Source organism: Muntiacus reevesi, chromosome 1, assembly GCF_963930625.1.
Source record: "Muntiacus reevesi chromosome 1, mMunRee1.1, whole genome shotgun sequence".
NCBI classification, from domain to species: Eukaryota; Metazoa; Chordata; class Mammalia; order Artiodactyla; family Cervidae; genus Muntiacus; species Muntiacus reevesi.
The window spans coordinates 109,569,667-109,597,624 of NC_089249.1; the positions used below are offsets into that span (position 1 = coordinate 109,569,667).

General features: G+C 42.6%; 1 protein-coding gene across 1 annotated transcript; it reads left to right on the forward strand.

The window, feature by feature from the left end:
* On the forward strand, positions 1 to 27,935 carry CNN3 (calponin 3). Its single transcript, XM_065908396.1, has 7 exons — positions 1 to 311; positions 21,445 to 21,566; positions 21,774 to 21,840; positions 22,638 to 22,775; positions 23,139 to 23,255; positions 25,185 to 25,331; positions 26,827 to 27,935. The coding sequence occupies exons 1-7, from the start codon at positions 255 to 257 to the stop codon at positions 27,166 to 27,168; spliced, it is 990 nt and encodes a 329-aa protein (XP_065764468.1). The 5' UTR covers positions 1 to 254; the 3' UTR covers positions 27,169 to 27,935.
* Positions 27,936 to 27,958: the final 23 nt, after the last annotated feature.

Consider the following 27,958-nt stretch of genomic DNA (forward strand, 5'->3'; position numbering starts at 1 on the left):
CGGGGGAGGCGGTGGGGGGGGCAGTTCGTGCGGGACTCCGGAGCCGAGCGGGAGCGTCTGGGGGACCTCGTCCGACCGAGTAGCCGAGGCACCGCCCGCGTCCCGCCGCCGCGTCCCGGCGACTCCTGCGCCGCCCAGGAGAGCGAGCTCCGAGCATCTTGTAGTGAGGTCACTCCTCGGGGCCAGGAGCGGGGAAGCCGAGTGCAAGAAACCCCCGGACCCGAACTCAGCCTTCTTCCCGCCCCCGTATCATCATGACCCACTTCAACAAGGGCCCTTCCTATGGGCTCTCGGCCGAGGTCAAGAACAAGGTACGCCTGGGCTCGGGTGGGGCGGGACCCTGGGGCCAGAGGTGGGATGCAGGGCGTCGCCCCGGGACCCTGAGACCCGAGTGGCCGGGGCCGCGCTTCTCCCCGCGCGCCTTGGCTGGCGGGCTTCGCGGATAGTAGATGTCGGGGCGGGGAAGGGGGTGCGCGAGAGTTTCTGCGCGTCCCCGTCCTGTCCCCGGCTGCAGGCGCAGGCTCCCGGGCGCTCTGCTGGCTTTGTTCCAGCGCCGCGGGCCGAGGCTAGCGACGGGCGGTGGGTTCCCAGGCTCTTGGAATCCCTCAGCGCCGTCCCTTGGTTCCAGGAGCGGGTCCGCGGCTGCAGGACGCACCCCTCCGTGAAGGGGGCGCTCCTGCCTGGTCATTCGCCCTTAGGTGGGGCCCGTCGGCGCGGCTGGGGACCCAGCGAGCAGCCTCCGCCATCCACTCCGGCCTGGGCCCCTGGCAGACCCTGCACCTTCACCCACTCTAGCCCCCGGGCGGAATTCAAAGCCGCGAGTAAAGTTAGGCGGCTAGTGGGCAAACTGGGTCCCCATTGTTCCTCGCCTCTTGCCGGGTGGGAGACCGCTGAGCGGCCCCACGCAAGGGCCTTAGGACCACCGGAAGGACGGGAGCCGGCCAGAACCCTTCCTGGTTTTCGAATCCCGGTGCCAATTGCTGCCGCTTTTGCAGCAAGAGGAGACAAAGCCTGAGCGCGCCGCTTCGGGAATATCTGCTGTAGACTTGAGCTTTTTATTTTTCTTAAAAAAAAACAAAAAACAAAACCAAAACACTGAAGTTTGTAGTACGTTAGACTTTAACGGTGTCCAGGAAATCTTCGTGCGTTGCTTTTGTTCAGGGTGTGTTTGCAGAGGTGGACTGTAGTTTGGAGTGATTGGGCTTTGGTAACGCTCTGTTTTGCCACTTTGCCCAGCATAAGAATGCGTTGAGTTTATCGTTGGGACTTTCGGTCTGGGAAGGAGATGAGAGGCGTCCCCCTCCCCAAACCCGCTCCTTCCTTCCTCCCTCCCTGCATTCCAAGCCCATGACATAAGGGGTTTCTAGGGGGAGAGAACAGCCAATCCGCGCGGAACTGCGCACAGAACGCTCATTGTCTCCTTTCTGCTGTTCTGGCCAAAGCGCCACAAAGGAGGGCTGCTGTGGTTTAATTCCCATTAACCTCCCAGGAGCCGAAGCATGTTAGGATTGCCACCAAACCGTCCTACCTCTGGCAGAATTCACCGACATTGTCAGAACTGTAACATCCCAGCGTTGGGCGTGTAGGAAGTGTGGAGGGAATTACCTAGGGACCATGAAGCACACCATTGTCACACCCCAAGGGAGGATTGTGGCTCTGCTCAATCCGTGATATAGTCTCCACGTCATATTATTAATTCAGTTGTTACTAAATTCTAAACAATCTTTGAAGCAAGCAGTTGATTTTAGTTTGTGTATCTAAAATTGAAATTTAGATCTTTTACCTTGTCAAGTGTGTTGCCCCTGTTAGAAAACAGTTTCCTGAACATTATTTTGAAGAACAGAAAATGAGTGGTTTGTGAGTACAAACCCCACCAACTGAAAACCCGTAGACTGTTGTGCTGTTCTTTCCAAGGTTTGCAAGTGGACCTTTAGGAATCCTTTCAGTGGAATCAGCTGGATGTAATAGCCTGGCCTGGCCTGTGCACGTTAATTTGCCCTTGAGATACTTGTATGGCACCCCTTAAGTCTCTACCTTTTGCGTTGTAAATGAGGTACTGATAACCTTGGCAGTCCTTCAAGTGACTGACTTTTCTTGGTTGTTAATATCATCTTTTTGCTGATTAATGAAGCAACTTCTGCCCCTTTCCTACTTATTATTGAGTAGACTCAAGGAAGTGCATAGACTGAGGCTAGATCACTGTAATTATTATACATTTTTAAAAATAGTAAAACCTCAGCTTTCAGGATCTTTGGAAAGTTGGTTTTAACTTTTGGTTTGTATAACTGTGGGTTTATCCCTTTAAGCATCAAACCAACCTTTAATAACCCCTTTCATTTATATGGTTCTTTCAGACAGTATCCTTTCATAGGAAGCCTTTTGATCTCCACAGCAGAGCAGCCCTCTGAGATGGGGAGGATTCCTGGGATTGCCCAACATCGTTTACAGATCAGGATGCTGAAGCTCAGAGAGGTGTGATTTGCTCAAGATCACAGGAGAGAGTTGGAATATTCTAAGAATTTTAACTCGAAGAGTGATGTCTTAGTTTAGTGGAGTACTTAGGGCTGTTCTGTTACCAGTCATTATTGTCTATCCCCCTCCCCGCTATTTTTGCTGTCCACCTGTCACTTCCTGGCATCATGATTATTCACTTAATGCTGTTTTAAATATCCCTGTTTGCTAATTCTTTGTATGAGATAATACTTTTCAGCTGAGAGCTCAGAACCACCTGATGAGTGAGTCTGTGGAACTTCAACTTTGACACTGCTTTATTTGGATAGCTTTTGATTTCTTCTTGCTTTTTCTCTATGTATTGCATAACATAACTTGCTTTTTCCTCTATGATAGGTTGCTTAAATATCAGGGTTTTTTTTGTTCTTAAAACCTCATTTAACCATGTGAGGGGTGGTAGTGTGGTATGGACCTTGGAGTGAGGCGGATGTGGGTTCTAATCTCCCCTTGCCACTTAACTGCCTTGAATGATGTTGGGCAAGTTATTTGATATTTCTGTCCTAGTTTCCTAATCAGTAAACTGGGGAAGTAATAGTTACCACTTCTAAAGTTTGTGTTACTGAGATGTGTCTGGCTTGTAGTAAGTACTCAATGAGTATGTTGTGGATATTAATTCTTAGAAAAGAAAATTAGCATTGGTATTTCTTAGACTTTTATGTCACTGCCTCTTTAAACATTCCATTTTATTTTAAAAAGCCTTTAGTCTATATTTGAGCTGTGAAAGCAGTTCATCAATGAATTGAGGAAGCCTTTGATCTCAGATAGCTTTAATTAATAAAATTTCAAGGGAAAATCAGTCAATTTAAGATACTTGTTTGAGAAGATAATAATACATGGCAGAACATACAGATTTTTTTTTTGTTTTTAATTGGCAAGATGTTTGGAAACAGACTAAAAAAAGTAGAATCCTTTAGCCTGCAGTATAATAATCTCTCTCTAATAAGAAGAAAAGGATCATAACTTGCAATCTCCAAAGACTATGATGTAGTAGAAGGTCCAGGAAAATATAGGAGCTGGTGTAGATAGTTCAGTGAGAGATGGAAACATAAAGTAGAAAGGTCTTACATGGGTCATACAGGTTGAGCCAGGCCCTTGACTGCATCTAAGGGACCGGAGGTAAATACCTCTGTGCCTTGTGAACCATGGAAACGTGACAGGCCCCGAAGGGAAGCACAGCATTTCCGACACTTGGCTCTGATGTTGGAGTCAGGGTGCATGCATGCGTGCTCAGTCGTGTCCAACTCTGTGACCCCCATGGACTGTAGCCTGCCAGGCTCCTCCGTCCATGGGATTTCCCAGGCAAAAATACTGGAGTGGGTTGCCATTTCCTCCTCCAGGGGATCTTCCCGACCCAGGGATCAAACCTTGCTTGGTCTCCTGCAGCTCCTTCACTGGCAGGCGGATTCTTGACCACCGAGCCACCTGGGAATCCAGGGTGCTTTCTTGTAAAGCTGAGGATGCAGTGAAGTATACCCTCATCAGTCTTAGAGCAAGTGCTGCAGAGGCACTTACAGTTCTCAGGGAAGTGGAGGAGTTAGCCGTGGTGCAGGAGTGAGTGGAGATGCAGTGATTCTTACCTGGGCTTGTGTTTGGGGAGGGGTCTAATTGAGATATTAAGAAGAATGGAATTGGAATGCATACTCTCACAGTTTTCTGCTCCCAGGGAATGTCTGATTTGAGCAAAGTAGCTTCTCACACAGTCTTCTTGGTTTCAAGATGGTATCCCTCAACAGACAAAAACCACTTTGGAAGACTTACTACTAAAATTGTAAGTCTTTAAAAAGTAAGTTAAGCCATCATAGAGTAATAATTAAATATTATTACCAGATGTCCCGTTGAGACCCTGCCGGCCTGCCAGCCCAGTGCCATTTGGCCAAGCAGTTTGCCCCACGGATCAGAGTAACCCCAGGGTGATAGTGGCCTCCTGCTGTAAACTGATCTCTAAGGTGGTCTGCCTCGTTTTGCTGCCAGAGAATCCTGATAAAAAGTATGGGTAGATTTAACTTTAGCTTTTTTTGACTTTACAGTTCAGTAATAGCTTTTATTTATTTATTTATTTTTAGTAATAGCTTTTTAATTTAGAACTTTTTATTACCTCTTTATACCAGCAGTAGGATCTTTGTCTTATTCACTGGTGAGATATCTCAAAAATCTATCTTTTAGAATACTACTTGGCACATAATGGATGCCCAATAAGTGTTTATTGATTTAATGAATTTATTCATCAGGAATAGATTTTACTGTCTCTCAGAACTGGAAAGTAGCAGTGTTTGAGAGGTCTATGTAAAGAATTCTGTGGTACAAGTGTGAAATTTTTGAAGGAGGTGGTGATTTTTATAGTTCATTTTTCTTCAGTTTCTTTTCATTGTTAATACTATACTGAAAATTTATCACTGAGATAATTCCTTTTTGTTGTTGAAGTTCTTTCTTAGACTACCAGGTTAGGGAGAAACAGTAGAGATCCCCTCTGTAAGACTCTTGTCAGGTCATTTCCCAAAAGGCCTCCTGCGAAGTGGCCCTTAAGCCCACCTGGATATGTGCCACTCCTGGGAGGGGTGTACCATTGTGATTTGCCTGCTTTTGGGGTTTGTTTTCTTGTCTTGACCAAAAAATTAAAGGAAAAACAGTTTGCCGAATTGAGAAGAGGTACTTAACTACCCATTTAAAGTGGTTTAGTCGTGTCCAACTCTTGTAACCCCATGGACTGTAGCCTGCTAGGCTCCTCTATCCATGGGATTCTTCAGGCAAGATTACTGGAATTGGTTGCCATTTCCTTCTCCAGGGAATCTTCCCAATCCAGGAATCAAACCCAGGTCTCCTTCATTGCAGGCAGATTCTTTACTGACTGAGCTATGAGGGAAACTCAAAGAAAACACAGTTTGCTGAATTGAGAAGAGGTACCTGTTACCCATTTAAAATACTTAAGACTTGTTTCTCTGGAATATTAATAAGGATCGTTATCAAACATTATCCTATGAGCTACAGCTTTTTACGTTCTTTTCTTTGTGGAAATTGTGCAATTTGTCTACCTCTGTCCTTTAAAATTCCCAAAGTGAGCTTGACAGTGAAGATCTTGCTGCTACCATCATCAACAAGAGTCAGATCCTCTACTTCTCTAGGTGTTTTTCCCTTGTAGGTGGGATCATGAGATCAGTGATTGTTTTCTTTTCACTGAACAGTGTATCAGGAACCCCAGTTAATATTATATATTACATTTAAAAAAAAGCACAGTTGGGTGGTTTTGGTTTTTCAGCCAGTCTTGATCATTATATCTAAGAGAGAGGGGAAATGCTTATTTCTCATCTCAATATGACTAGGTCTTGGAAAGGAGCTTGTTAGAATTCTTTTGCAGGTTTGATTTTCTTCTAGGCATCCTTCTATAGCATTTACTATGTGCCTTGGCTTTCCTGAACTCTGAACTCTAGCCATGTGGACTCTTAACTGCTACTCATATGTACTTGTGCTTAGGTTTTTGTTAAGGGTTTTTTGAGCCTGTGGTTGATTCACACTGTTTGTGGGGCCTGAAGCTTATACAGTATAGAGTTCGTCATTACAAAAGAAAAGTATTTTCCAAATTTTATGAAAACATGACCATGGGAATCTTTGTGAACTTGAAGATGTCAGGTGCGTTCCCTCTTAAGTTCTTCTCCATGAGAAAGTAGAATCTAGTGACCCTGGAGGCTCTGACTGGCTCCTAATCTTGGTTCTGCCTCTTACCCCGTGACTTTGGGCAAATAACCTTTCAGTGTCTCATCTGTAAAGTGTGGGTATGCTAGTACCTATCTGTAGGGTTTGGGGTGAAATAAGCAAGACAATCTATGTAACGTGTTTCAGATAATACCTAGAACTCAAAGTACACATTTCGTACATGTTAGCAATTGTTCCATTTTGCTCTACCGGTTAGATTCAGTCCTAACTGGTTAGGTTCAGTCCTAACCAGTTCAGCTGGTTTGCCCCAGCTTCTTTTACCATCTAGATTTTGCGATTATCTTGAGGACTCGGATATTCACGCACCAATCTGTGTCTGAATGAGGCTTCTGGCAGATCGGGGACTACAGAGCCAATCAGTACCTCTCTATTTCTAACTCAGGACTGTGATCTGCTCCCCAAGTCCTGATCCATATCTTCTCCCCCAGCAACCTGTAACGGAGTCCTGCAGTGAACCCCGGGCTGTCTCTGTTCACACTGCCCTCAGGGCCGTGGACTTCTGTGTAGGGCTGAGGCATTGCTTTCTGGGTGTACCAGTACTTGGCTTTTTCTTCCTAAGAAATCGATTTCTGTTAGACAAGATACACCTTTCATTTCTGGATTTCAGACAGGGTAGGTATTCCTCCACAGTGGGCTGATAAGCATATTTACCTTGTGGTGTTGTCACTGGAGACCGTCAGTCTTAAATGGTCTTAGGAAGGGTCTTCCTAGACCTGTGTGAAGCAAGTCCATGAGGAGAAAAGACTTAATTCCTAGCTTCCCCCTGGTCGGTAGGGAGGGATCCTCTTCAATATCTTCCTTCCTCCCAGGGCCAGGAAGCTTCAGGGTGTGAGTGTGGGGCAGGCATATCCTCCCTGGGAAGGTCAGGAATTAGGGATTCAAGTGCAAAGAGAGGAGGCACTCTGGGCAAGTCATAACCTAAGCATTTATGGCACTTTCCTCTCTTCCCCCACATGTCTTCCAGGGAATCCCAGCTGCTGAGTGGCTAGGCACGCTGGCTATGATATCGTTCGTTCTTCTTTCCTCTTCTCAGATGTTTGCATACTAATCTTTCATCATTATCTTAAGCGCCTCTGCCTGCCTAGTGCTGCAGAAGGCTCCTCAATTGGATGGCGAGAGTGCTTTATGATTGCAGTTTTCCCTCCCTCCTTTTGTTTCACGTGGGAGGAAATAGAGAAAATAATCAATACCATGTGTAGTGAGTCTCTTATAACTCCAACATGTGATTCTACTTTGGAAGCAAAAATAGCAACAGCAATCATACTTCTAATTGAGTATAGAAACTCTACTTATATGAAATAGCACATTTTGAGCTTGTTGGAGTCCTTGGCCCTTAGGAGCTGAGCTGGAACCTTAGGGTGGCTCTTCAGAGTGCTCCCACAGCCAGATTGCTTCCCCTGAATGGACATGCATTCGTCTCTGTCTTTCCGTTTCTTCAGAGGCCTGGATGTGAATAAAACCCCCTCCCCCAACCTCACCTCGGCCACACTCACACGCACGCACACACGCGCATGGGCTTTGCCTGCCAGGTTTTGTTCCTAAATTTCTTCCTCTCTGGGCTTCGTTTTTTTCATTTTCTGTTTCTCCTTTCAGTGACAACTCTGCTGTTGACACCCTTTCCAGCATTTTCTAAAACATGCAAGTGGAAGGAAGCTACTTTTTATAGGGGCCAGTGGAAGAACTGAAATGCTTTTAGTCTGAGGCATCTCTGCCAAATCTCTTATTATGAACTTTTGAACTGCGCTGGCAACACCCTTCGAGACTACAGATTCCGGGGCTGGTTTGAATTGAAGCCGCAGCAAGTTCACGGTGCACTGATCTGCTGCACTGATGGTGCTGGTTGTTTTTGGATGCCTTCTCACATCTCCTTGAGTTGGAAGGACTTTTTAAGCCACAGAGTCTAAGCCACCACCCTGTTCTCAGTTCTTAATCCTTTGTCTGCAGGCCGCAGAGTTGCCTGTGCTAGCTTAGAGAGTTCTGTCTCAGCTTAGTTAGAAGGGTGGGAGTGGGAGGACGTTCAGGGGTAGAAAAGACTCAGGCTTTGGAGCCACACGTGGTCTGGATGAATCCCTGCCAAGCCCGTGACCTTGGACAAGACATCGCTGCATGAATACGATGCATCTACCTTGGGATGCCATCTTCCTTGCCTATGAGAACCTCTTTTCTTTTTTGATCCTTATTTTATGAATGAAATATTTGTCAGGAAGAATGCAAACAGTACCGAAATATGAAAGTAAAGAAGCGAAAGTATCCTGTATCCCTTACCCCCACCCAACTGCTTGTACAACTTAAATATCATTTGGACGTTTTAGAAATTGAATTATAGTCTATTGTGTGGACTTCCATTATGTGTTCATTCATTACTTCCCTACTGGTGGATATTTCCTTAAAAAGGCACTTGTGTGGAAAAGTGTATAACTTCTGATCCAACATTTAAATGTGCTTATGGATATTGCCAACTTGCTGCTTAAAAACAGTTGACTAGTTCCCACTAATGGTTCAAAAAAAGAAGGGAGGTTTCCTCTTGATGTTAAAAACAAAACTATCAGAGCAGCCTTGTCGAAGTTCAGGTCACTTGCTTTAGTTCTTTATTTTCAAGTCTTGAATCGGTGACATTTGTGGCCCCTACTCCATCTGTCACCTCCACCAGACTCAAGTGGGAGTTGGCAATGAGATGAGGCTAAAGAATGGAGTGAGGGTATCTCTTTCTTAAATTATTTGACTATAATTTTTTTTTTAAAAACAGCTAAGTTGGCATCAAAATGATAACTATCAAAATAGCTATCAAAGAGCAGCTGGACAGGAGTGGCCAGCAAAATGTAGATAGAAAGTGAAGGGTTAACATTTATTGGGTTCTTAAGATTTATGTAAATGAAGTCGATTCTTCTCGGCACCTTCTGATGTGATTGTTATTAATTATCTCTGATATACAGGTGAGGAAATAGGCATGGCAGAGATGGGATTATAAATAGAGCATTCAGTTTCTGGGGCGCATGCTCCTAACCATTTTAATTTGAGATCAGAACTCAGGGCAAATTAGCATCTCTCAGAGGAGGAGGAGAAGGCAGACCAGAGGGGGAAGCTCTGGATCTTTTAACAAGAAGGAAGAGAGGTGGGAGGGGGTCCCAGGAGTGCTGCAGAGAGCCCCAGAAAAGGAAACAGGCCACCAGACTTGGCCACAGAGAGATCACTGGTGACCTTTTAAGAGATTATTTTCAGTAGAGCAAATTTCTGATGGAAGTGGAGTGGGGTTTAGAAATAAGTACTAAGTGAGGGAATGGAGAGGACTGTCTTGATAGAGAAGAGAAACAGGGTAGTATTTGAGGCTGGCAGCAGGTTCAACTGAAGATGCGCTTGTTTCAGACAAAATAAGGGTAGTCTCTGCCCATTGAAGGACTAGATAAAGGCCAGGGCTCAATACACATGGCGGCTGGGAGCAAAGCAGCCCAGAGAAGAAGCTTTGCCATGAAAATCTGGGAAGGTATTGGGATGGTCAAAAAGTTCTTTCAGATTTGCCCATGTTACAAAAAGCCAAATGAACTTTTAGGCCAACCCGATAAAAAGGACGAGGACCAGAGAAACAGAGCCGAGGTGGATAAGACGTCCCTTTTTCTGTGGGGATTGCTGTGTTGCTCTTCTCACTGAGCCCCTGGTATCTGATGGCATACACAGCAGGAGCAGAAGAGGGTCCAGGCCAAGGCCTGCATGTGGAAAGCACTGTTGATTCAGCCGCTGCTCTGCTCAGTCCTCCTGGAGCCCTCTTTGCAGCCTGGCACTGCTCTCTCTCCATTCCCTTCCTCGGCCCTTGACTGGAAAGGATGCGAAGTTGGGCTGATTTTGTTATTTGTGCCTGGGTGACCAGCGAGCCTCTGTGACACAGCGTCCAGGATACCTTGGTGTTGGGCGCAGCCATCTGACGGAGGTTTCTGTGCTTCCAGAGAAACTCACTTTCTCTTTCCCTTTCTGTGCTCTCAGATTGCATTACAATCAGGTACAATGTGTGGAGTTAGCTTTTACTGTTGAGATGCAAGAGTGCCCTCATGGAAAATTCCTTCCCCCTAGTTTTCATGGGGAAAAAAAAAGGCGGTGATAGCTTGCACAGACAATACATCTTAAGACTCTCATGAAATATCTGTAGCCAGCATCTATCCTACATGTAAAATAAGATGTTTTAATCCTGTTCTTGCTGGTTGTATAAAGCCATCTCTCCAATGGGCAGACTCCATCATAGTAAACAGAAAGGAACCCCCAAGAGGAGCTCTCCTGAAAGCTAATGAGATGGTGGGGTCTGTTTCTCCTTGGCCTACTTTCCACTGTTGTCCATCAGAAGCTGAGAGTAGGGGGCAGTGTGTGTGTTCTGACTCTGTGCCAGGGTAGGCAGCTGGGAACACTTGGGTGAGCGTGGTCAGCCATCTGGAAGTGGAGAAGGCTTCCAAGCTGGGGAGAGACAAGTTTACAGTTGACACTTGGGATATGAGAGTGGATTTCATGCCGCCTTCCTCAGGTCATAATGGACTCCGAGACTTATCCTATGAAGCAAACTTGCCAATGAATAGACATTCTCAAGCTACAAAAAAACTACTGCCATGATACTCCTTGTAATTACAGAAAAAGAAAGGAAGAATTTTTAGTGCTGTTCGCATGCCCGACTCAGATTATTTAAGAGGCTTCTTGGGTAGCACAGTGGTAGAGAATCTGCCTGCCAATGCATGAGATGTAGGTTCAATCTCTGGGTCCGTGAGATCCCCTGGAGTAGGAGATGGCAACCCGATACAGTGTTCCTGCCTGGAAAATCCCATAGACAGAGGAACCTGGCGGGCTACAGTCCATGGGGTTGCAAAGAGTTGGACACAACTGAGTGACTGAGTGCATGCCGCGCGCGCGCACACACACACACACACACACAGTTCTATGAGGAGACAAGTGCTTGAAACTCTTGTTTAGTCTCTAAGTTGTGTCCTCGCCACCTGTGCTGCATATGTGCCCGTCTCCTCCCCTCCTGTGTGCCTCTAGTTGGCTCCTTGCGATCTGTCCAGAGTCCACCGTCTGCGTGGCATTCAGAATAAATCAGTCCCTCTTCTACATGGCGTCCATCTACATAGTTAGGTGGTACTAGTCTGTTTTGCCTGCCCCCAGAGACCCTTCTAGGTCAAACATAGCCGTTCCCAGCTGACCAGTCTCATGATCGGCTGTATACGGTTTTCCTAACCTTTTCCCCAGCCAATTTGCTCCTTCTAGAAACTGACCCCAGTTTGTCAATGTCTTCTTTTAGAGCGTGGCACACAGAACTGACTACCGGGGTACAGTGGGATTATTAACTTACTCTTCTGTTTGACTACAAAGCACTAACCTGTTCTGTTTTGATCAATGTCATCACCTGATGAGGTGGTTTGAAGGAAGATTACAATTCGTGCTTTGGCAGGTTGATTTTTTTGGGCCTCTAAAGTAGGGGTGTTGATAATTGCCTAAGGCTTTATAGTTCACATACTCCTCTCACATTTGTTTCATTTAAATAATCCTTTCTTTGATTTACCTCATGAGGCTGTTTTCATCAAACAAATAAGATGAGCAATAGTATGTATTTCATAAATAATTGTAGACCTCTGCAGACCAAGATAGCATTCACTTTTTTTAGGATCACTGAGGAAGCATTACTAGTTAGTTCTAGAACTTTGGGGCAGGATTTTACATATATCTTGAAGAATTTATTAAGCTAGGATCTTTCAGAATACGAATTTTGTTTCTTTTTAACTATTCCCGATTTATGTTCTGTAAGTTTAATAAGTGTGTCCAATAGTTTCAAATCATTAATTACCAAAACAAGAGCAGAGATCTAACTCTTAGCCTCTGGGTACCCATCCCTGGGAGCCCCTCCCGCCTTGACGCAGATCAGACAGTGGGCACGGTTGTTCCTTCTGACCCGGCCCTACTTCTAGGGTTACAAGACTGGGCTTCAGGAGTGCCATAGACATAAGGGACTTTTATCAGAAAGTAAAACAGATATGTCCCTAGTGATCCATCTAAGATGACTAGATTGGTAGATCAAGGAGAAGTGATGCCCATAAGAGTCAGGCATTCAAATGCAGATGCCTATCGGTAACAGGAGAGATTTTTAAATCTGTGGCATTTCCCTAGTCAGGTAATACTGTTGGTGAATGAAGAAACAATTTGCTGAGTATCCACTATGGGCAGGCATGACTGTAAGGGTGGCAAGATGACTGAAACCTCTTCTGCTGTCAAGAAGACACAGGCAGGTGTTCTTGGATGTGCCTTGCATACCTACGCTGGCTCCTAGTGGTGACTGTCCTGCCCCCTAAGTGCCAACACTCCTTTTCTGGAGTCCACTTGAGCATGACAGCCAGGCTCTTCAGCCTGTAAAGGAGGGGCCCTTGTTTTTGGGTGGGAGTCGGGAGGAGTGGGCCCCTCTCTAGGTTCCTGTTAACTACTGTTACACGGGAAGATTTCTTACATGGGAAGCTATTCAGTATGCACATCTTTACTCATCATTATTTTTGAGTCTGGATTTTTCTGGGAATCCAGCCTCTGTGATTACTTCCTCCTTGTTTAAGTTTTAACTTTCTTTTTTTTTTTTTAAGTTTTAACTTTCTAAATCTACTTTTTAACTATCTATATTCTAAATCTGTAGTCTGATGGTCATTTTCTAGATAGAGAAGACAAAGTTGACATTCTGTTGTTTCTGCATTTTCCTGTTAGTTATACTGTTGTTTGCTTTAGGCCCTGGATCAGCTCCTCTTATTTTAAAATCTCTAATTTCTTGTTAATTTCACAGTGTTCATATGTTGAGTCATAGTATTTTTGTGTTTGTTTGACTATACATATTTGGAGGGGAAATTTTGTGCTGGTGCCATATATTGCTACCTTGATCTGAAGATTCAGCTGTACCTCTCAGAGAAGGGCCCACATTTAAAACACCCTTGGATGTTGCTCTGATTTACCACAGGCAGATGTGGCTTTCCATAGCTTGGGAATATATCGTCATTTCCTGTAAATATTTAGTAAGTTCAGGCCATAGGATGAATCTCAGATTCTATAGTGAACTTGAGGAAGTTGCAGTGTACATTGACATCAATGTAAAGTGATTTTCTCTAGAATTCCTACCCCCTACTCTCCATAAGATATAAACCAGCCTTTAACTTTTTTAAGTTAAAAAAAAACTTTTTTCCCGTTTAGGGGAAAAAAAAGTATGTTAAAAGTACAGTTGAGCCCCCAGTCCCATGCTTCTCTCTTCCCTGGAAAAGCTGTTGTCTTGCACTTGGTATTTATCATTCCCACAGGAGCCAATTTTAATCCAGTGTTTAAAGTTGAGGATAGTAGACTGAACATTTGTACCAGCTTCTTCTTTTTTTTTTCCTTCAATTTTATACTTTTTATTATTCAAGAAATTTTTAAAAGTTATACAATTTCTAAAGGTTACGTTCCATTTATAATTGTCACAGAATCTTGGCTATATTCCCCATGTTGTACAATACATCCTTGAATCTACTGTACAACCAACAGTTTGTACCTCCCACTGCCCCATCCCTAAATTCCTAAATTGCTCCCCCAGGTGTTAACTCCTTGTTTTGTTCTCTGTGAGTCTGCTGCTTTTCTGACAAACTGACTTAAAAAAGTACTTTATCCCTTTCACCAGCAGTAATCTGAAAAGAATGAGAATTTGGAATGCAAAGACAGGCAGGAAGAAGAGTGGAGATGTGTGGTGATGGGGATGGACAGGAGTTATGGGCAGTATGTGGGATGAGCCTGTCTGCAGTGGCATGTTCTTTTTGAATTGTGGACAGTAAAGAGAACAGGTTAGTGTGGGATTTGATTCATACAGGTTGTGTACTCCAGTTTGAAACCAGAGGGAAGGGGCCAGGGCATAACCTTTAAAAGAACTACAGAGCCCAAGGACACTACATAAACTGACTAGAACCAAATGGAGTTGACGTCCACTAGATCTTGAGCCTTATTGCATGTTCATTGTAACACAACAGCAAGCTAGATGATGCACCCACAGGTGCCATGACTTAAAAGGCCTGCATTCCCGCAGTAAAGGTCAAAAAGCGGCAGTGGCCCAATTCCTGCAAGTCCCCACCCCTTCCTCAAAATAGCTAGAATACTCCTCCCACTAATTACCCTATGTAATTGTTGTTTAGTTACAGAGTTGTTTGTTACTTTTTTGCATCCCCATGGCCTGTAATCTGCCTGGCTCCTCTGTCCATGGGATTTCCCAGGCAAGAATACTAGAGTAGGTTATGCCATTTCCTTCTCCAGGTGATATTCCAGACCCAGAGATCAAACCTGCATCTCCCATATTGCAGGTGGGTTCTTTACTACTGAGCTGCCTGGGAAGCCCACCCTATGAAATTACCCACCTCTATAAAAACTGACAGCCCCATATCCTGGGGCCACTCTTCACCTGAGATAGCTCACACTCTGTCCAGTGAGTTTCTAAATCACTTCTTACCTATCATTTTGTCACTGAATTCTTTCTGTGATGGGACTTCAAGTACCTAGCTTCATTAATTCCTGAGACCAGATGTGATCTCAGTTAAAAGACCAATTTGAGTCGCAATCTGAGTTGCACAGTTTCAAGCTGATATAAATGGCTAGTGTTAATTTGGACATGTGTGTGTGTGAGGCATTGAGATGGGCTTCCTCTTCACAGTGATCTTGGAAGGAAGAAGACTACTTGTAAGAAATGAGGTCACTAGAGTTAAGTTACTTAGGTCACTCTGGAATTGGAAACACAGTTTTTGGAAGATGGACTTCAAAGCATGTGATCTTTGGTCTGTTGTATCCGCAACGTGAATACTTAAAAATTTACCAAGGTGTTTTACATGCTTGGAGGATCTGTTGGGGGAGGGGTTTAAGGTGGGTAAACCCTGTTAAGCCTGTTCATTGTGTTGCATGAGGTATCAATAGGGACAAGTGATAAAGGAGGGGAAGTGGCATCTTGATATTTCAGGTGGAAATTGACTTGTTTCTTGTTTTGAGACTGGTGGTCCCAGTCTTTCTATTCTCCCTTTAGTTTAAATACTCTGTTCTTTTTAAATACCCTTCTTTATTCTCCATGGGGTCGCAGTGAGTCAGACACGACTTAGCGACTGAAGAACAATAATACTTTTTTTGGCGAATGTCTCAACACACCTTGTTTAGTATTTGTCTCTTTCCACTAGAACTTAAGCTTTTAGGGCAGAGTCTTTGCCTTTGAATCATGCCTGTTACACAGTCACCCTTTGAGTGAAAGGAAGCAGGAATACAGCAGGAGATTGAAGGAAGAATGCGAGACACACTTGGATCACTTGGAAGCGGGAAGCTGACACTGAATGTGATTTACAGAGCTTGGGGTGATGCTGGATTGTCCGGGTGGCTTGAAACAGTCTGTGAGAGTTCAGGCACAGCTGAAATCTGGGGGACGCTGTTGTAACTACCAGAGAAAGAAACCTGTCTGTCTGCTTCAGGTTTTAACAACAGGGCAAGAATAGAGATGCAGACAGAGAGACACTGACGTGTGGGCACAGAGCAGGGGGGTGTGATTTGGAGATTGGCATTGATGTATTTACACTACCGTGTGTAAAACACGCAGCCAGAGGGAAGCAGCTGGACAGCAGGAAGCTCAGCTCAGTGCCCTGTGATGACCTAGAGGGGTGGGGTGGGGGTGGAGGGAGTGAGGCTCAAGAGGAAGGGAAGTGTTAGTCACTCAGTCAGGTCTAACTCTGCCCCCCCCCCCCCCCCCCCCCCGTGGACTGTAGCCCGCCAGGCTCCTCCGTCCATGGAATTCTCCAGGCAGGAATACTGGAGTGGGCTGCCATTTCCTTCTCCAGGGGATCTTCCTGACCCAGGGATTGAACCCAGGTCTCCCGCATTGCGGGCAGATCCTTTGCCATCTGCTCCACCAGGGAAGCCCCCAGAGGGAGGGGATATGTGTATACATATCGCTGATTCATTTCATTCTGCAGCAGAAACTAACAACACTGTAAAGCAGTTATGGTCCAATTTAGAAACAAAGAAGAAACTACAGAGAAACAGGAGTTTCCAAAAAAAAGGTGAGAAGGAATATATGGGAAAGACACACCTTTATTCCTTAGCAGACTCTAGGATATCCTGGGTGTGAGTGGGCTGTCAGACACTTGTTGTTCTTATATAATCATCACTCTTCCTCTGCCAGGTACTGCTCCATCTTTCCACAAATCACCTCTTGGCTGAATGCTCCATAGTGCAGTGTGGGAACAGCACTTTCGGGTCAGTTGTTGAGATGCTTCTGAGGCCTGGTTTCCCTTGTTATTCAGTGTCCCCTTGTAGGGATTCCGAGGGAAACTTCTCAGACCTTAGTGCCAGGAAGGGCTGGGCAATTCCTAATAGCCGGCAGGAGCAAGCGTTTATCTGATCTTATGGCTCCCTTTACTATTAGGAAGTTTAGGCCCTCAGGGCCTGTTTTTGAAGGGGATCTTTTTCTAGTGCTGTTTTGCACACCGATTTATTCTAAGATAAATGCCATCTGGAAGATGACTTGCAGACTGGACAGGCGCTTACCCCTGGGGAGGGGGAAAGGATGTGGGATTTGGGGGAGGAGTGAAGAGAGCTGTACTTGTAACATGTGTGTGTGTGTGTGTGTGTGTGTGTTTGCGGTTGTAACGTGTGTGTGTGTGTGTGTGTGTGTTTGCGGTTAGTTGTTCAGTCAAGTTCAACTCTTTGCAACCCTTCAGGCTGTAACCCACCAGGCTCCTCTGGCCAGAGGATTTCCCAGGCAAGGATACTAGAGTCGGTTGCCATTTCCTTCTCTGGGGGATCTTCCCGACCCAGGGATCAAACCTGGGTATGCTGTGTCTCCTGAATTGCAGGCGGATTCTTTACCCGCTGAGCCAACAATTTGTTTTCCTCATCTCTTTCCCAAAGACATCTTTTGAGATGTTTTTCCTAATTGCCTCCTAACCTCCCCCAAATTTAATACAAAGGAACAGAGTTTGTTGGGGGAGGGTCACAAATGATTGTAATATCTAAGAGAATGCATTGCTCTACATAATTTTTTTAAACAAGTTATTTTAGAAGTCCAAAAGAAAGCTCACACAACTGGAGGACTGCGTTGCCTTTGAACTGTAGGGTGACTCCACACTGGAGCGCTTGGCTGCTCTGTGGAGAGTGTGGGAAGTGGGAAGGAGCGGGGGCTGGAGCCCCCGTGGGCCTGGGCCCTGGCTCAGAAGCACTGTAACAGGAGGATGGTCTACGCCATCAGATGCCCTGGAGGCTTTTTCCCAGTCTTCATTTCTGCTTTTTGATTGTATTTGGCAAGGTGGGCATGTTTGGTGAGCTTTTGAGAAAAGCCTCCAACAGGTGTTCCCTGCAATTGTAGGAAAGTCATTTGCAAGAGTGTCTTGGTGTTAGAAGAGTTGGTAGGCCCCGCTATAGAGAATTCCTGGGTGTTTAGGGAAGGAGGCAGGGCCGTATGAGGAACCAGGGACTGCTGTGGACTTGAAAGGACCAGGCAGAAATTCTGAAAGCTGCTTAGGAAGGTCAAATAAAATAAATCTTAAAGACTAGTACAGAAGTGAATGTTTATAAACAACTTAGAGGAGTGATTTTTAAACAGACTAAAGTGAAGTTTCCATAGGTATTAATGATTAAGTAATTTTTAAAGGTAACTTTTTTGGTGCAAGGGAAAAGAATGTCAGCATTTGCTTACTGCCTGATGTTTAGAAATGAAAGATTTTTAGATAAAAAATAGTAAGTAAATTTTCTTGGCCGAAGTCTACTTTTTATTTTTAATTGCTCTCAGTCCCTTGATTTTAAAAGATGTGTATAACAAAAAATAAATAAATAAAGATGTGTATAACAGTTTAAAAATAACCTGTGTAGTTAAACAATATAATTACATTAGTTTGAGGTGTATTTTAGTATACTTTTAAAGGAAATTTATGATTTTTGCATTCAGTGGAACAGAGCTGCAGGCTAGAAGCTAAGAGACGAATTGAAATAGATTTTTCTCCCTAGATGATTTCATAAATTTTTTATTGTAAACTTAAAAAAAAAGTGCACATTCCTAAGTCTTGAACTCTATTAAGCTGACATGACTGCAGAAAGCAGGCACTTATTAGCAGCATTTGGGTAGAAAAATCCTTGCCACTCCTTCACTTAAAGGAAAACTCTTAAGTGAAAACCAATCGTTACATGATGTGGAAGCATACCTAGTTTTCATTTTTAGTTTATCACTTGGGGTGTTGAGCTTTGCATGTATGAGCTTATGAATTTTTTCTTCACATGTGCTATTATTACATTAACTCTCTGTCTCAGAGACAGTCAGCAAGTGGTCTAGAGCCCCACCTGTAACTAGTCAGAGTGAGGGTTTGAACCCAGGTCCCTCTAAGTCCAGTCCTTGATTTTTCTCTCATGACTCTCTTGATAAGAACAGTGAACAAAGGAGATAAAAATTTCTCTCGGGTGTTCCTTCTGGGATATTTCATGTTACATCTGTAATCACTGTGGTTTGGGGCATGGCACCAAACCTGTCAGAAACATTTTGAACACAGGAAATGTAAATATGCTTTTATGTTTGTTTGGTTGAACATACCAAATGAACATACTGATTTGGTTAAGAATTACCACCACCACCCCACAAGAAAAACAAAACCTCTCTGACATAACTTCCATCTCTACAATTGAAAATATGAAGAGAGAGAATTTCTTTTTAAATTTTATTTTGGAGTACATATAGTTAACAATATTGTTAGTTTCACTTGTATGGCAAAGTGATTCAGTTATATCAGTACGTGTATCTATTCATTTTCACAAAAGAGAAATAATTTCTTTACAATTTTTGCTGATTAACCAAATTATTTAACAGAAAGCTTAGCATGGGAGCAGACCTGGTTCACTTATTCAGCCTTCCTGTTGTATAGACAGGAAATGGTTCGGAAGTGAGATGAATTAACCAGTGGTCCCTAGCAAAATGGGTAGAACCAGGCGTTAGCCAAGGTAGAGCCCCTCCTAGCCTAGGATATTGTGTTTCTTTGATTCATTGAAATGCCTCTCCCAGTTGAGAGTGCTTTGCTTTTGAAAAAAATTCAACTCACTCTTAGATATTGTTGTCATAGCTATGCTTAGGGAGTACTACTTTCTACTTTTCTTCTTTGCTTGTCATTTTCCATCCATTTTCCCTTTACTCCTAAATTTATATATAGACAGAACTTCTTTTCTAGCCACCTAGAAACCGGATTTCAGTATGAAAATAGAATCAAGTCTTAAAATTTTTCTAATTTGTTGTTTGTTCCATTTTCTAAAGGTGTCATGCGTAAACAGGTATATTTGGTATGTTGGAGGAGATGCATTATCCAGGAATATTTGTCTGAGGTATATATAGTAGGGATGGCGCCTTCTTCACACCAGAGGCTGTGTGTTCCTGTGGCAGAACCTTCGAGCATCACTGCCTCCTTCTCCCTGTTCACACGTTTAGATGCCCATGTAACTCAGACTGGCAGGAAGTCAGAATAGATAGATGTGTGATTTTGGAGGGTTGGGGGTCCTCGTGCAGGAAGTTAACACAGTGTGGTGCCTGAACTATCTCATATAAACTAATCTCCAAGCCAAACATTAATCCAGGAAGCACTGCACAGTGTTCCTTACCTTAACATGAAAATATAAACTCACTGAATTTCCATTTTCGATGGCTGGTTAAGTAAATCTACAGCTTAAATAAGTTACTATTTTGTCAAATATTTTGTTGAGCTCTTTCTCTAATTTGGGGAGCGATGCAGATGATAAGGACTGCTGTCTCAACTTGTGTGCGTGCAAGTAGCTTCAGGCGTGTCTAACTCGTTTGCGACCCCATGGACTGTAGCCCATCGGGCTCCTCTGTCCATGGGATTCTCCAGTCACGGATACTGGCATGGTTTGCCATGCCCTTCTCCAGGGGGATTATGTCTCCTGCATTGACACCAGCGCCACCTGGGAAGCCCCCGTCTTCTTAAAGGACACAGTAATTACTGGAGCAGAAGCCCCAGCCTTGGTGGGGGAGAGGGGAAAGGTTTCCTCTGTGTCTGAGACAGACTGGAACTTGAAGGGCCTCTCCATGACAAAAATGTCATCCTGCCATCTCATTTCTTTCAGTCATATGTTATAGAAGCAAACATTTCTACCAATTCTTTCCATTTCCATCAGTGCTGCAGCTCAGTCCCAAGCTTACTGGGTGCTATTCCCCCCGGGCGTTGTCTGTGTGTTGGTGGCGCTTTCACCTGTGCTAATGAGCGGGAAAATGGCATTATCTTTCCTTCTGCCCAGCTGTGTTCTCCTTAGTAACTCTGTCTGACCAGCCTGTTTAAGGACTGACCCTGGGATAAGGAACAGCTTAAGAACTTGAGCATGTGATCTTTAACAATATTTACATTTTATTATTATTTTTTGGAATCGAGGTTTATGGTTTTATTATGAAGAGATCTTTTAAAACCTGTTCTTAGCAGGTATTTTTAGCATGTATGATAGTAAAGCAGATATCTGTGTTGGTAATGTTGCATTTATTGTTGAATTCTCTAAGTAAAGAGTTAGCTTTTCTTTTACTTATTAAATGGTTGGCTGTTGGAGGCAGTGCTGGGTACTAAGAGTCCAAAAGTGAATTAAATGCTTTTCCTTCCTGTGAGGAGTCTAATATGATACAGACTATGCATAAGCAGAATTTCAATATTCTAGTGTATGTACAATAATTATTATGAGGAAGGTGTGTGTATATGCGTAGGGTGCTGTGTATTTGGCCAAATAGAAGACACAAACACCCAAACTTTCTAGGCAACAAAACTATTAGACTGGTAGGTACTGGCCAGTTGCAATACCGTGTAAAATAGTTGCATGTATCAGAATCCTGCCACTTTCTCTCACTTAATGTGGTAGCTGATGACTTAATCTTCGACGTTTAGTGTTGCCGGTGCCATACTGAAATACACTATTAGCCGGTCACTTCCTGTGTGTCATGAATGGGAATCTGTTTTATCTTGATCCATATCTTCTCCCTCTCAGTCCCAGCTTCCCTCCATGTGTTGTTCATCGTTTTGTATGACACCTCCTTAATCACAAAAGTTTTATTAGTTACTGAAGCTCAGATGGTTAGGTTTGTCAGTGAGCGCCAGTGAAGGTAATTTACTGCAGGTCAGCTCTGGTCTGAATGAATAATTAAGAAGAAGCCAGCAGCTTTGGGTGCTTCATTGTGAAACTTCTAAAGTTAGTTAACTTGTATTTCAGATTGCTTCCAAGTATGATCATCAGGCAGAAGAAGATCTCCGCAACTGGATAGAAGAGGTGACAGGCATGAGCATTGGCGCCAACTTCCAGCTGGGCTTGAAAGATGGCATTATCCTCTGCGAGTAAGTCTTGGTCCTGACTTGGCTGCTCCTCCAGTCCTCCCTGTGACCTCTGTCGTGCCCTCTTTCCCCGTACAGGGTGTCAAACCTTGATATTCTGCAGATGTGTTTAATGCTTTCCTTTACTGATGTTAAAAGAACCAACTTTACATTCCAGTCCTTGTTTGTTATTCCAATAAGTATGCTGTCACTTAATGCTTTTCTTTTCAGACTCATAAACAAGCTACAGCCGGGCTCAGTGAAGAAGGTCAATGAGTCCTCATTAAACTGGCCTCAGGTAACAGCCAAACAGAAACCCCTGATACTAGTTGGTTACTCTTTATGCAGCAAGAACTTGATTATAGTTTTTAAACAGACAATTGAGCAGAAATCTGTGCATATGACTATATTTAGTTTTCTTATAGTGCTGCTTTTTTAAGTGTTCCCATAATTACTTAGAATTAGTTCTGTGACTCTTAGATGTTGAGCTTACATGTTTTTTTACTCTGTATTTAGTCTGTGTACTCTCAGGAGTTGACACAGCTTACACAGAGAAATACAACCTAGACCACAGGATGAATAAGGGAAAAATCAAGGAATTTAAAATAACCAAGGGTTGACTGTAGAACATGGTATTAACCATAGTCTTAGTTTATGAATGTGTATGATTAAGTAAAATTGAATCTTTTGTCTTGAGCATGTTTTGAGATATAATAATAAACATTTAGTAACCACACATTTTTTAAAATTAAAATTTAAACATAATAAATTGTGCATTAATGTAATTTTGTACCATTTGAGAAAGAAAATTCCAATCTTGGATAGCTCAGACACTGAATTCTTTAAAACATGTAAGGAAGGTCTTGACTTTAAAGAAAAAACCTGACTGCTTAAAAAGACCATTATGTAATCCACTTGAAATACTCTTTCCCTTATTTCTAAGAGAGCTACGCTTCCTATGTATCTGGTCAAGAATCCTTGCCAAGTAGCTTTCTGCCTTGCATCTTGTATTTACTCATAAAGACTTAGAATTCCTAGATAATATGAATGTCAGTGTTTAGCTCCAAAAATTTATGCTTTTTTTTTTTTTAATAGTTGGAGAATATCGGCAACTTTATTAAAGCTATTCAGGCTTATGGCATGAAGCCACATGACATATTTGAAGCAAATGATCTTTTTGAGAATGGCAACATGACCCAGGTTCAGACTACGTTGGTGGCCCTAGCAGGTCTGGTACGTATATGTCTTTAATGGCTAGTTAAAAAAATTCCTGCTACATTGGTGATTAATTGCATCTTTGCCCTCATGGGAATTCAGGCTAGGCTGGGAGAAGCCTGTCTCTCTGGTAATTATTAGCTTTGGAGAAAGGCTGCTGACATCAACTGCCTCATACTGGATAGCTTAATTAGAGTACTCATGTTTTAGAGGTCTCTGGTGTAGTTTGAATGGCCTTAGATATTTTTTTCACAAGTTTGGGTCTTACCGAATGAAACCTTTATCTATGGACCACATAATTTCTTTGTTCCTTCTGTAAAACTTTTGGCAGAATCTCTGTGTAAGTGTTCCTTTTCAGTTAGTGTGCATATTTCTGTGTAGGCCAAAACAAAAGGATTCCATACAACCATTGACATTGGAGTTAAGTATGCAGAAAAACAAACAAGACGTTTTGATGAAGGAAAGTTAAAAGCTGGCCAGAGTGTAATTGGTTTGCAGGTAAGTAATGTGGTATCGGGGCTTCCCTGGTGGCTGAGTGGTAAAGAATCCACCTGTCAATGCAGGAGATTTGGGTTCGATCCCTGGGTCAGGAAGATCCCCTGGAGAAGGAAATGGCGACCCACTCCAGTATTCTTTCCTGGAGAATCCCATGGACAGTAGAGCCTGGCGGGCTAGAGTCCATGGTGTTGCAAAAGAGTTGGAGCTGACTTAGTGACTAAACAACAATGATGTGGTACTGCTGATTATTTTTCACCATCCAAAGTGTCTCTTATAAGGAATAGATATATACATTTTGTGATGGATATGCGGCTTATACAGTTTATCTCCATTTAAAGCCCATTAGACGATGATGGTTTTAGGAGAAACCTCAGACACGCCCTCTGACTTGGTAATTGTTTCTCCAGGAAATGTTTTTTAGTCCTAATTACATTGTCCTAGTTTCCAAGAAAACATATTTTATAAATTCCTAAATGTTATTGACCAAATGAAGCAATTTTACAAAACCTCAAAACCAGTCATTTATTTACCCTAAAGCATGGTTTGTCAGTCCTGGGGAGTTCTTCATTCAGGTATTTTTTTCCTTTATGTTGTTCTCTTGGAGAATGTCACAAAAACACCACTGCTAAATGCCTAGTATGCTAAGGGCTTTACTATCTGATCCTTTTGGATACAATGCCTCTCTGTTGATTGAGTCAAATGAGGTGGATCTGTTCATTAATTTCAGCTTTATTGGAGTATAATTGACATATGAATTTGTTTTTTACACAGTACAAATGTACTGATGGTGAGAGATTACAAATATGAATTTCCAGTAATCAGTTATTTAAATTATGATAACTGATTACTCAAAATATGGTAACTCCATAAATGGAACTAGTAATGAAAAAATGATAATACAAGAGTTCAAAGATTAAGGAAAACAAATCAGGATTATAAAATACTGTAGTCAGTGTGATCCCAGTTTTATTTTTAAAATGTGCGTGCATATTTTTGTATGTATGTGTGTGTATTTATAGGTATATGTATCTGGATATAGACACAGAAACAAGGTAAAACTAAACAGTAATACACAAGTGAATGTCTAAATGTTAGAACTATAGTGATTTCCCCCCCTTTTTGCTTATATTTTTTATCTTCTCCAATAAACAGGTTTGACTTATAACAATACAATTTTCCTTTAATAGATCTTTGTTTTTAAGGACAAAAGACCAACAGTAGAAATGTGTCTCCAACTAGAACAGGGCATGCTGGTTAGCCCTGAAGCCATGTTACTCACAGTGGAGAAGAAGAGTTAATTAATTTTCTCTCAACTTGTGGTTGAATTTAAATTCTTCATTCTGCCTCTCTGTGTCTAATGATATGAGAATTGGAGACATAAAATGTAGCTTTTTTCCCCTAAAAATGTTGATTTTAATGAAACTTAAGCCCTTGCTAAAAGCTGCCAGACAAGACACCTGGCATTTACTATCACATTTTATACAAAACACATCTGGAGTAGAAAAGCATGTTGTTGAGCCAGATTGTTCTGTCCCTTTGAGTGGCTGAAGCAGGTACCCCTTAATTTGGTTACCTGTGCTACAGAATGTGGGGGAAAGAGTAGCATAGGAAATTATTCATAATTCTGCCACTGTCCTAATTTTGTGTGTGTCTGTCCTTCTCTTCCTATGTGCACATTTTTATCTGATTATGTTGTGAGGTTTTATATCCAATGAAGTCTTCGAAATTTTTCTTTTGCAAATGAGCACCTTAAAATTTATTTGTAAAAGCATAAAGGTTTTGTATTTAGTTAATGGCAACCTCAGCTCTGGAGGGGACTTGTCGATGGCGTCCCTTCTAAGAAACCTTTTTTAGCAGAACAGAAAGTTTGGTTGTGTCAGATAGATTGTTGACTTCTGATAATTAGTGATTTTACTTTTAACTTAAAAGATGGGAACCAACAAATGCGCCAGCCAAGCAGGTATGACAGCCTATGGGACGAGGAGGCACCTTTATGATCCCAAAATGCAAACTGACAAGCCTTTTGATCAGACCACAATTAGCCTGCAGATGGGCACCAACAAAGGCGCCAGCCAGGTAAGCGACACTGTGTTTATACTTGTTTCAGAGAGCACAAAAGAGCCATTTAAATTCACACTTAACTTTCTTACTAACCGAGTTCAAAGTGGTTATTTTTGTGCGATATATATAGAGTATACTCCTTGAGGAAAGTAAGACTTGCTGAGAAAGCAAAAGGATCACAGGGCCTTTTCTGTAGCCACACAAGTACTGTGTGGCCCATGGCTGTTATTGGCAGTAAGAACAGCTGGCCTCTCTATCGAACAGAAGAAAAGGATACTTTTATTACAGTGTTCTTGCTCCAAATCCAAGTGAATTGCTCTGACTTATTTCTAATGCTTCTGACTTAGTTTTAAAGGAGCCCTTAACAAACTTGGCAGGTAAAATTATCTGGCGTTTTACAAAGAACTCTAGCTAACAACCTGGTAAATGTGTGAATAAGTGGATGGAAATCAGCACAAGGAGAATGCTACTAATAGCATTCTAACACTATGCACGATGGAAGTATTTCCTGTGAAAAACAGATCACCAGTGCCTCACAAGGAGGTGTACCCATGACTATATCAGAGCAGGACACGTCTCATATCCAGCAGGAGTGGGGATAAGGTTTGAGAAGGCATCTCGTCATGACCTCATGAGGCGTGTTGTTGTTGCCCTTATGGAACTTGTCCTGTCACATGGGCTCTGTCTTAGAGCTGCCACTCAGGTATTTTTTACCGATTAAATCTGAAGCATGTGCTTCGCATAAATGAAGAGGTGAGTTATCGGCCTGTGAAAAGGCAGGGAGTAGATGTGGTAGAGGCTCTTTGGTGCCTCAGAGCCTCGAGTCCTTAAGGACTGCCCAGAGTGAAATATTTTTTTAAGTTATAATATTTTGAGAAAGATCTTTATTTGCTTTACACGGCGGTAAAAACTTTATACTATACATTGTGTACATGTGTGCCCAGTTGTGTCTTGACTCTTTGCTACCCCATGGACTATAGCCCACTCTTCTATCCATGGAATTCTCCAGGCAAGAATACTGGAGTGGCTTGCCATTTGCTATTCCATCAGTGTGATTTTTGTTAAAGGCATTACAGACTTTTGAAATTGGTAACCTGGATAGCGTGTATGGTCATAGTAGGCATTCAGGTATAACTTTCAGGTATGCCAGCATTAGGCCTTGTTTTTCTATTCTTTGTGTCCAGTCTTCTCCCTAATCCAAAGTAGGTGGTACTGTCTCCATCTTGTACATGAGAAACCTAAAACTGAAAGTAAATTAACTTGTCTGAGGCCACAGAGCAAGGTTATAGCAGAGCAAGGACTTGAAGGGAAGGACTGACCTAGCTTGAAAGTCAATGAATATTACTTTGTAAGAGAGCTTCAGCATCAAGGTATTTTGGTAAGCTAGCTTTACCCCTGAACTGAATGAAAGTTATTAGTGTTCACGTTCAATGTGCATTTGATAATTTAGAGACTATTTACAGGAAAAGATTTTAGCTGCTGTTTTAACTTTGCTGTGTTTTAATACTAGGCGGGAATGTTGGCACCGGGTACCCGAAGAGACATCTACGATCAGAAGCTAACATTACAACCCGTGGACAACTCGACGATTTCCCTGCAGATGGGTACCAACAAAGTCGCTTCCCAGAAAGGAATGAGTGTGTATGGGCTTGGGCGGCAAGTGTATGATCCCAAATACTGTGCTGCTCCCACAGAACCTGTCATTCACAATGGAAGCCAAGGCACAGGAACCAATGGGTCAGAAATCAGTGATAGTGATTATCAGGCAGAATACCCAGATGAATATCATGGCGAGTACCAAGATGACTACCCCAGAGATTACCAGTATGGTGACCAAGGCATTGATTATTAGATTCACAGAGGAGCTCAGTATTTAGCCCATTGTTTTTATTCAGTGAGAACCAAGCTAGCCTTGAGTAATTTTTATCTTGTCTTCCTAAAACACTATTATGCTTATTGTACCTAAAGGAACTATTGCCTTACATACATTCCTTTTTCCTTTTTCTGCCTCTTCCCTAAATAGTTGCCTTTTAGTGCTGTGAAAGTTAAATCCTACAGCATAACCAATTACTCACATATGAAGTAAAAAGGAATACTGTGAAAGGGGAGTAGTCTTGTACAGTCAATTCTTTCATTAAAAATCTATGCATTTTTACAGTCCTGTACTTAAAACTGGTATTTTCAAACAATAGGAAGCTATTTTTTTTTTTAACAGTTTAGTATCTTGTTTCTACATGGAAGACTAAACATGCTTATAGCTAAATGTGGTCTTTGCCAACTAAATTTAAGATGCAGCGTTTTAGAAATTTACATATCAATGTTTCTACAGTATTGTTTGCTAATTTTTAAATAAAGTCCTGATCAGTGTGCATTTGTGATTATATGTGTACTTATTTTTTACCTAAGCCGACGAGATCTTTTCTGAGTGGTGTTTCAAAAGGAGCATGTACAAAACTGGCCTGCAGACATCAGAGTCTGGGGGTGCCTTTGCTCTTCCTGTTTGTGCCAATGTATCGATGTAGAATTGCTCTGTTTTCTTCCACTGTATTTATTGCTGCATTTCTCAGCATAAACCTATCCCATTGTATTTTTTATAAATAAATATTTTTTTTGAACATTCATACGAGCCACAGGCTGATTAT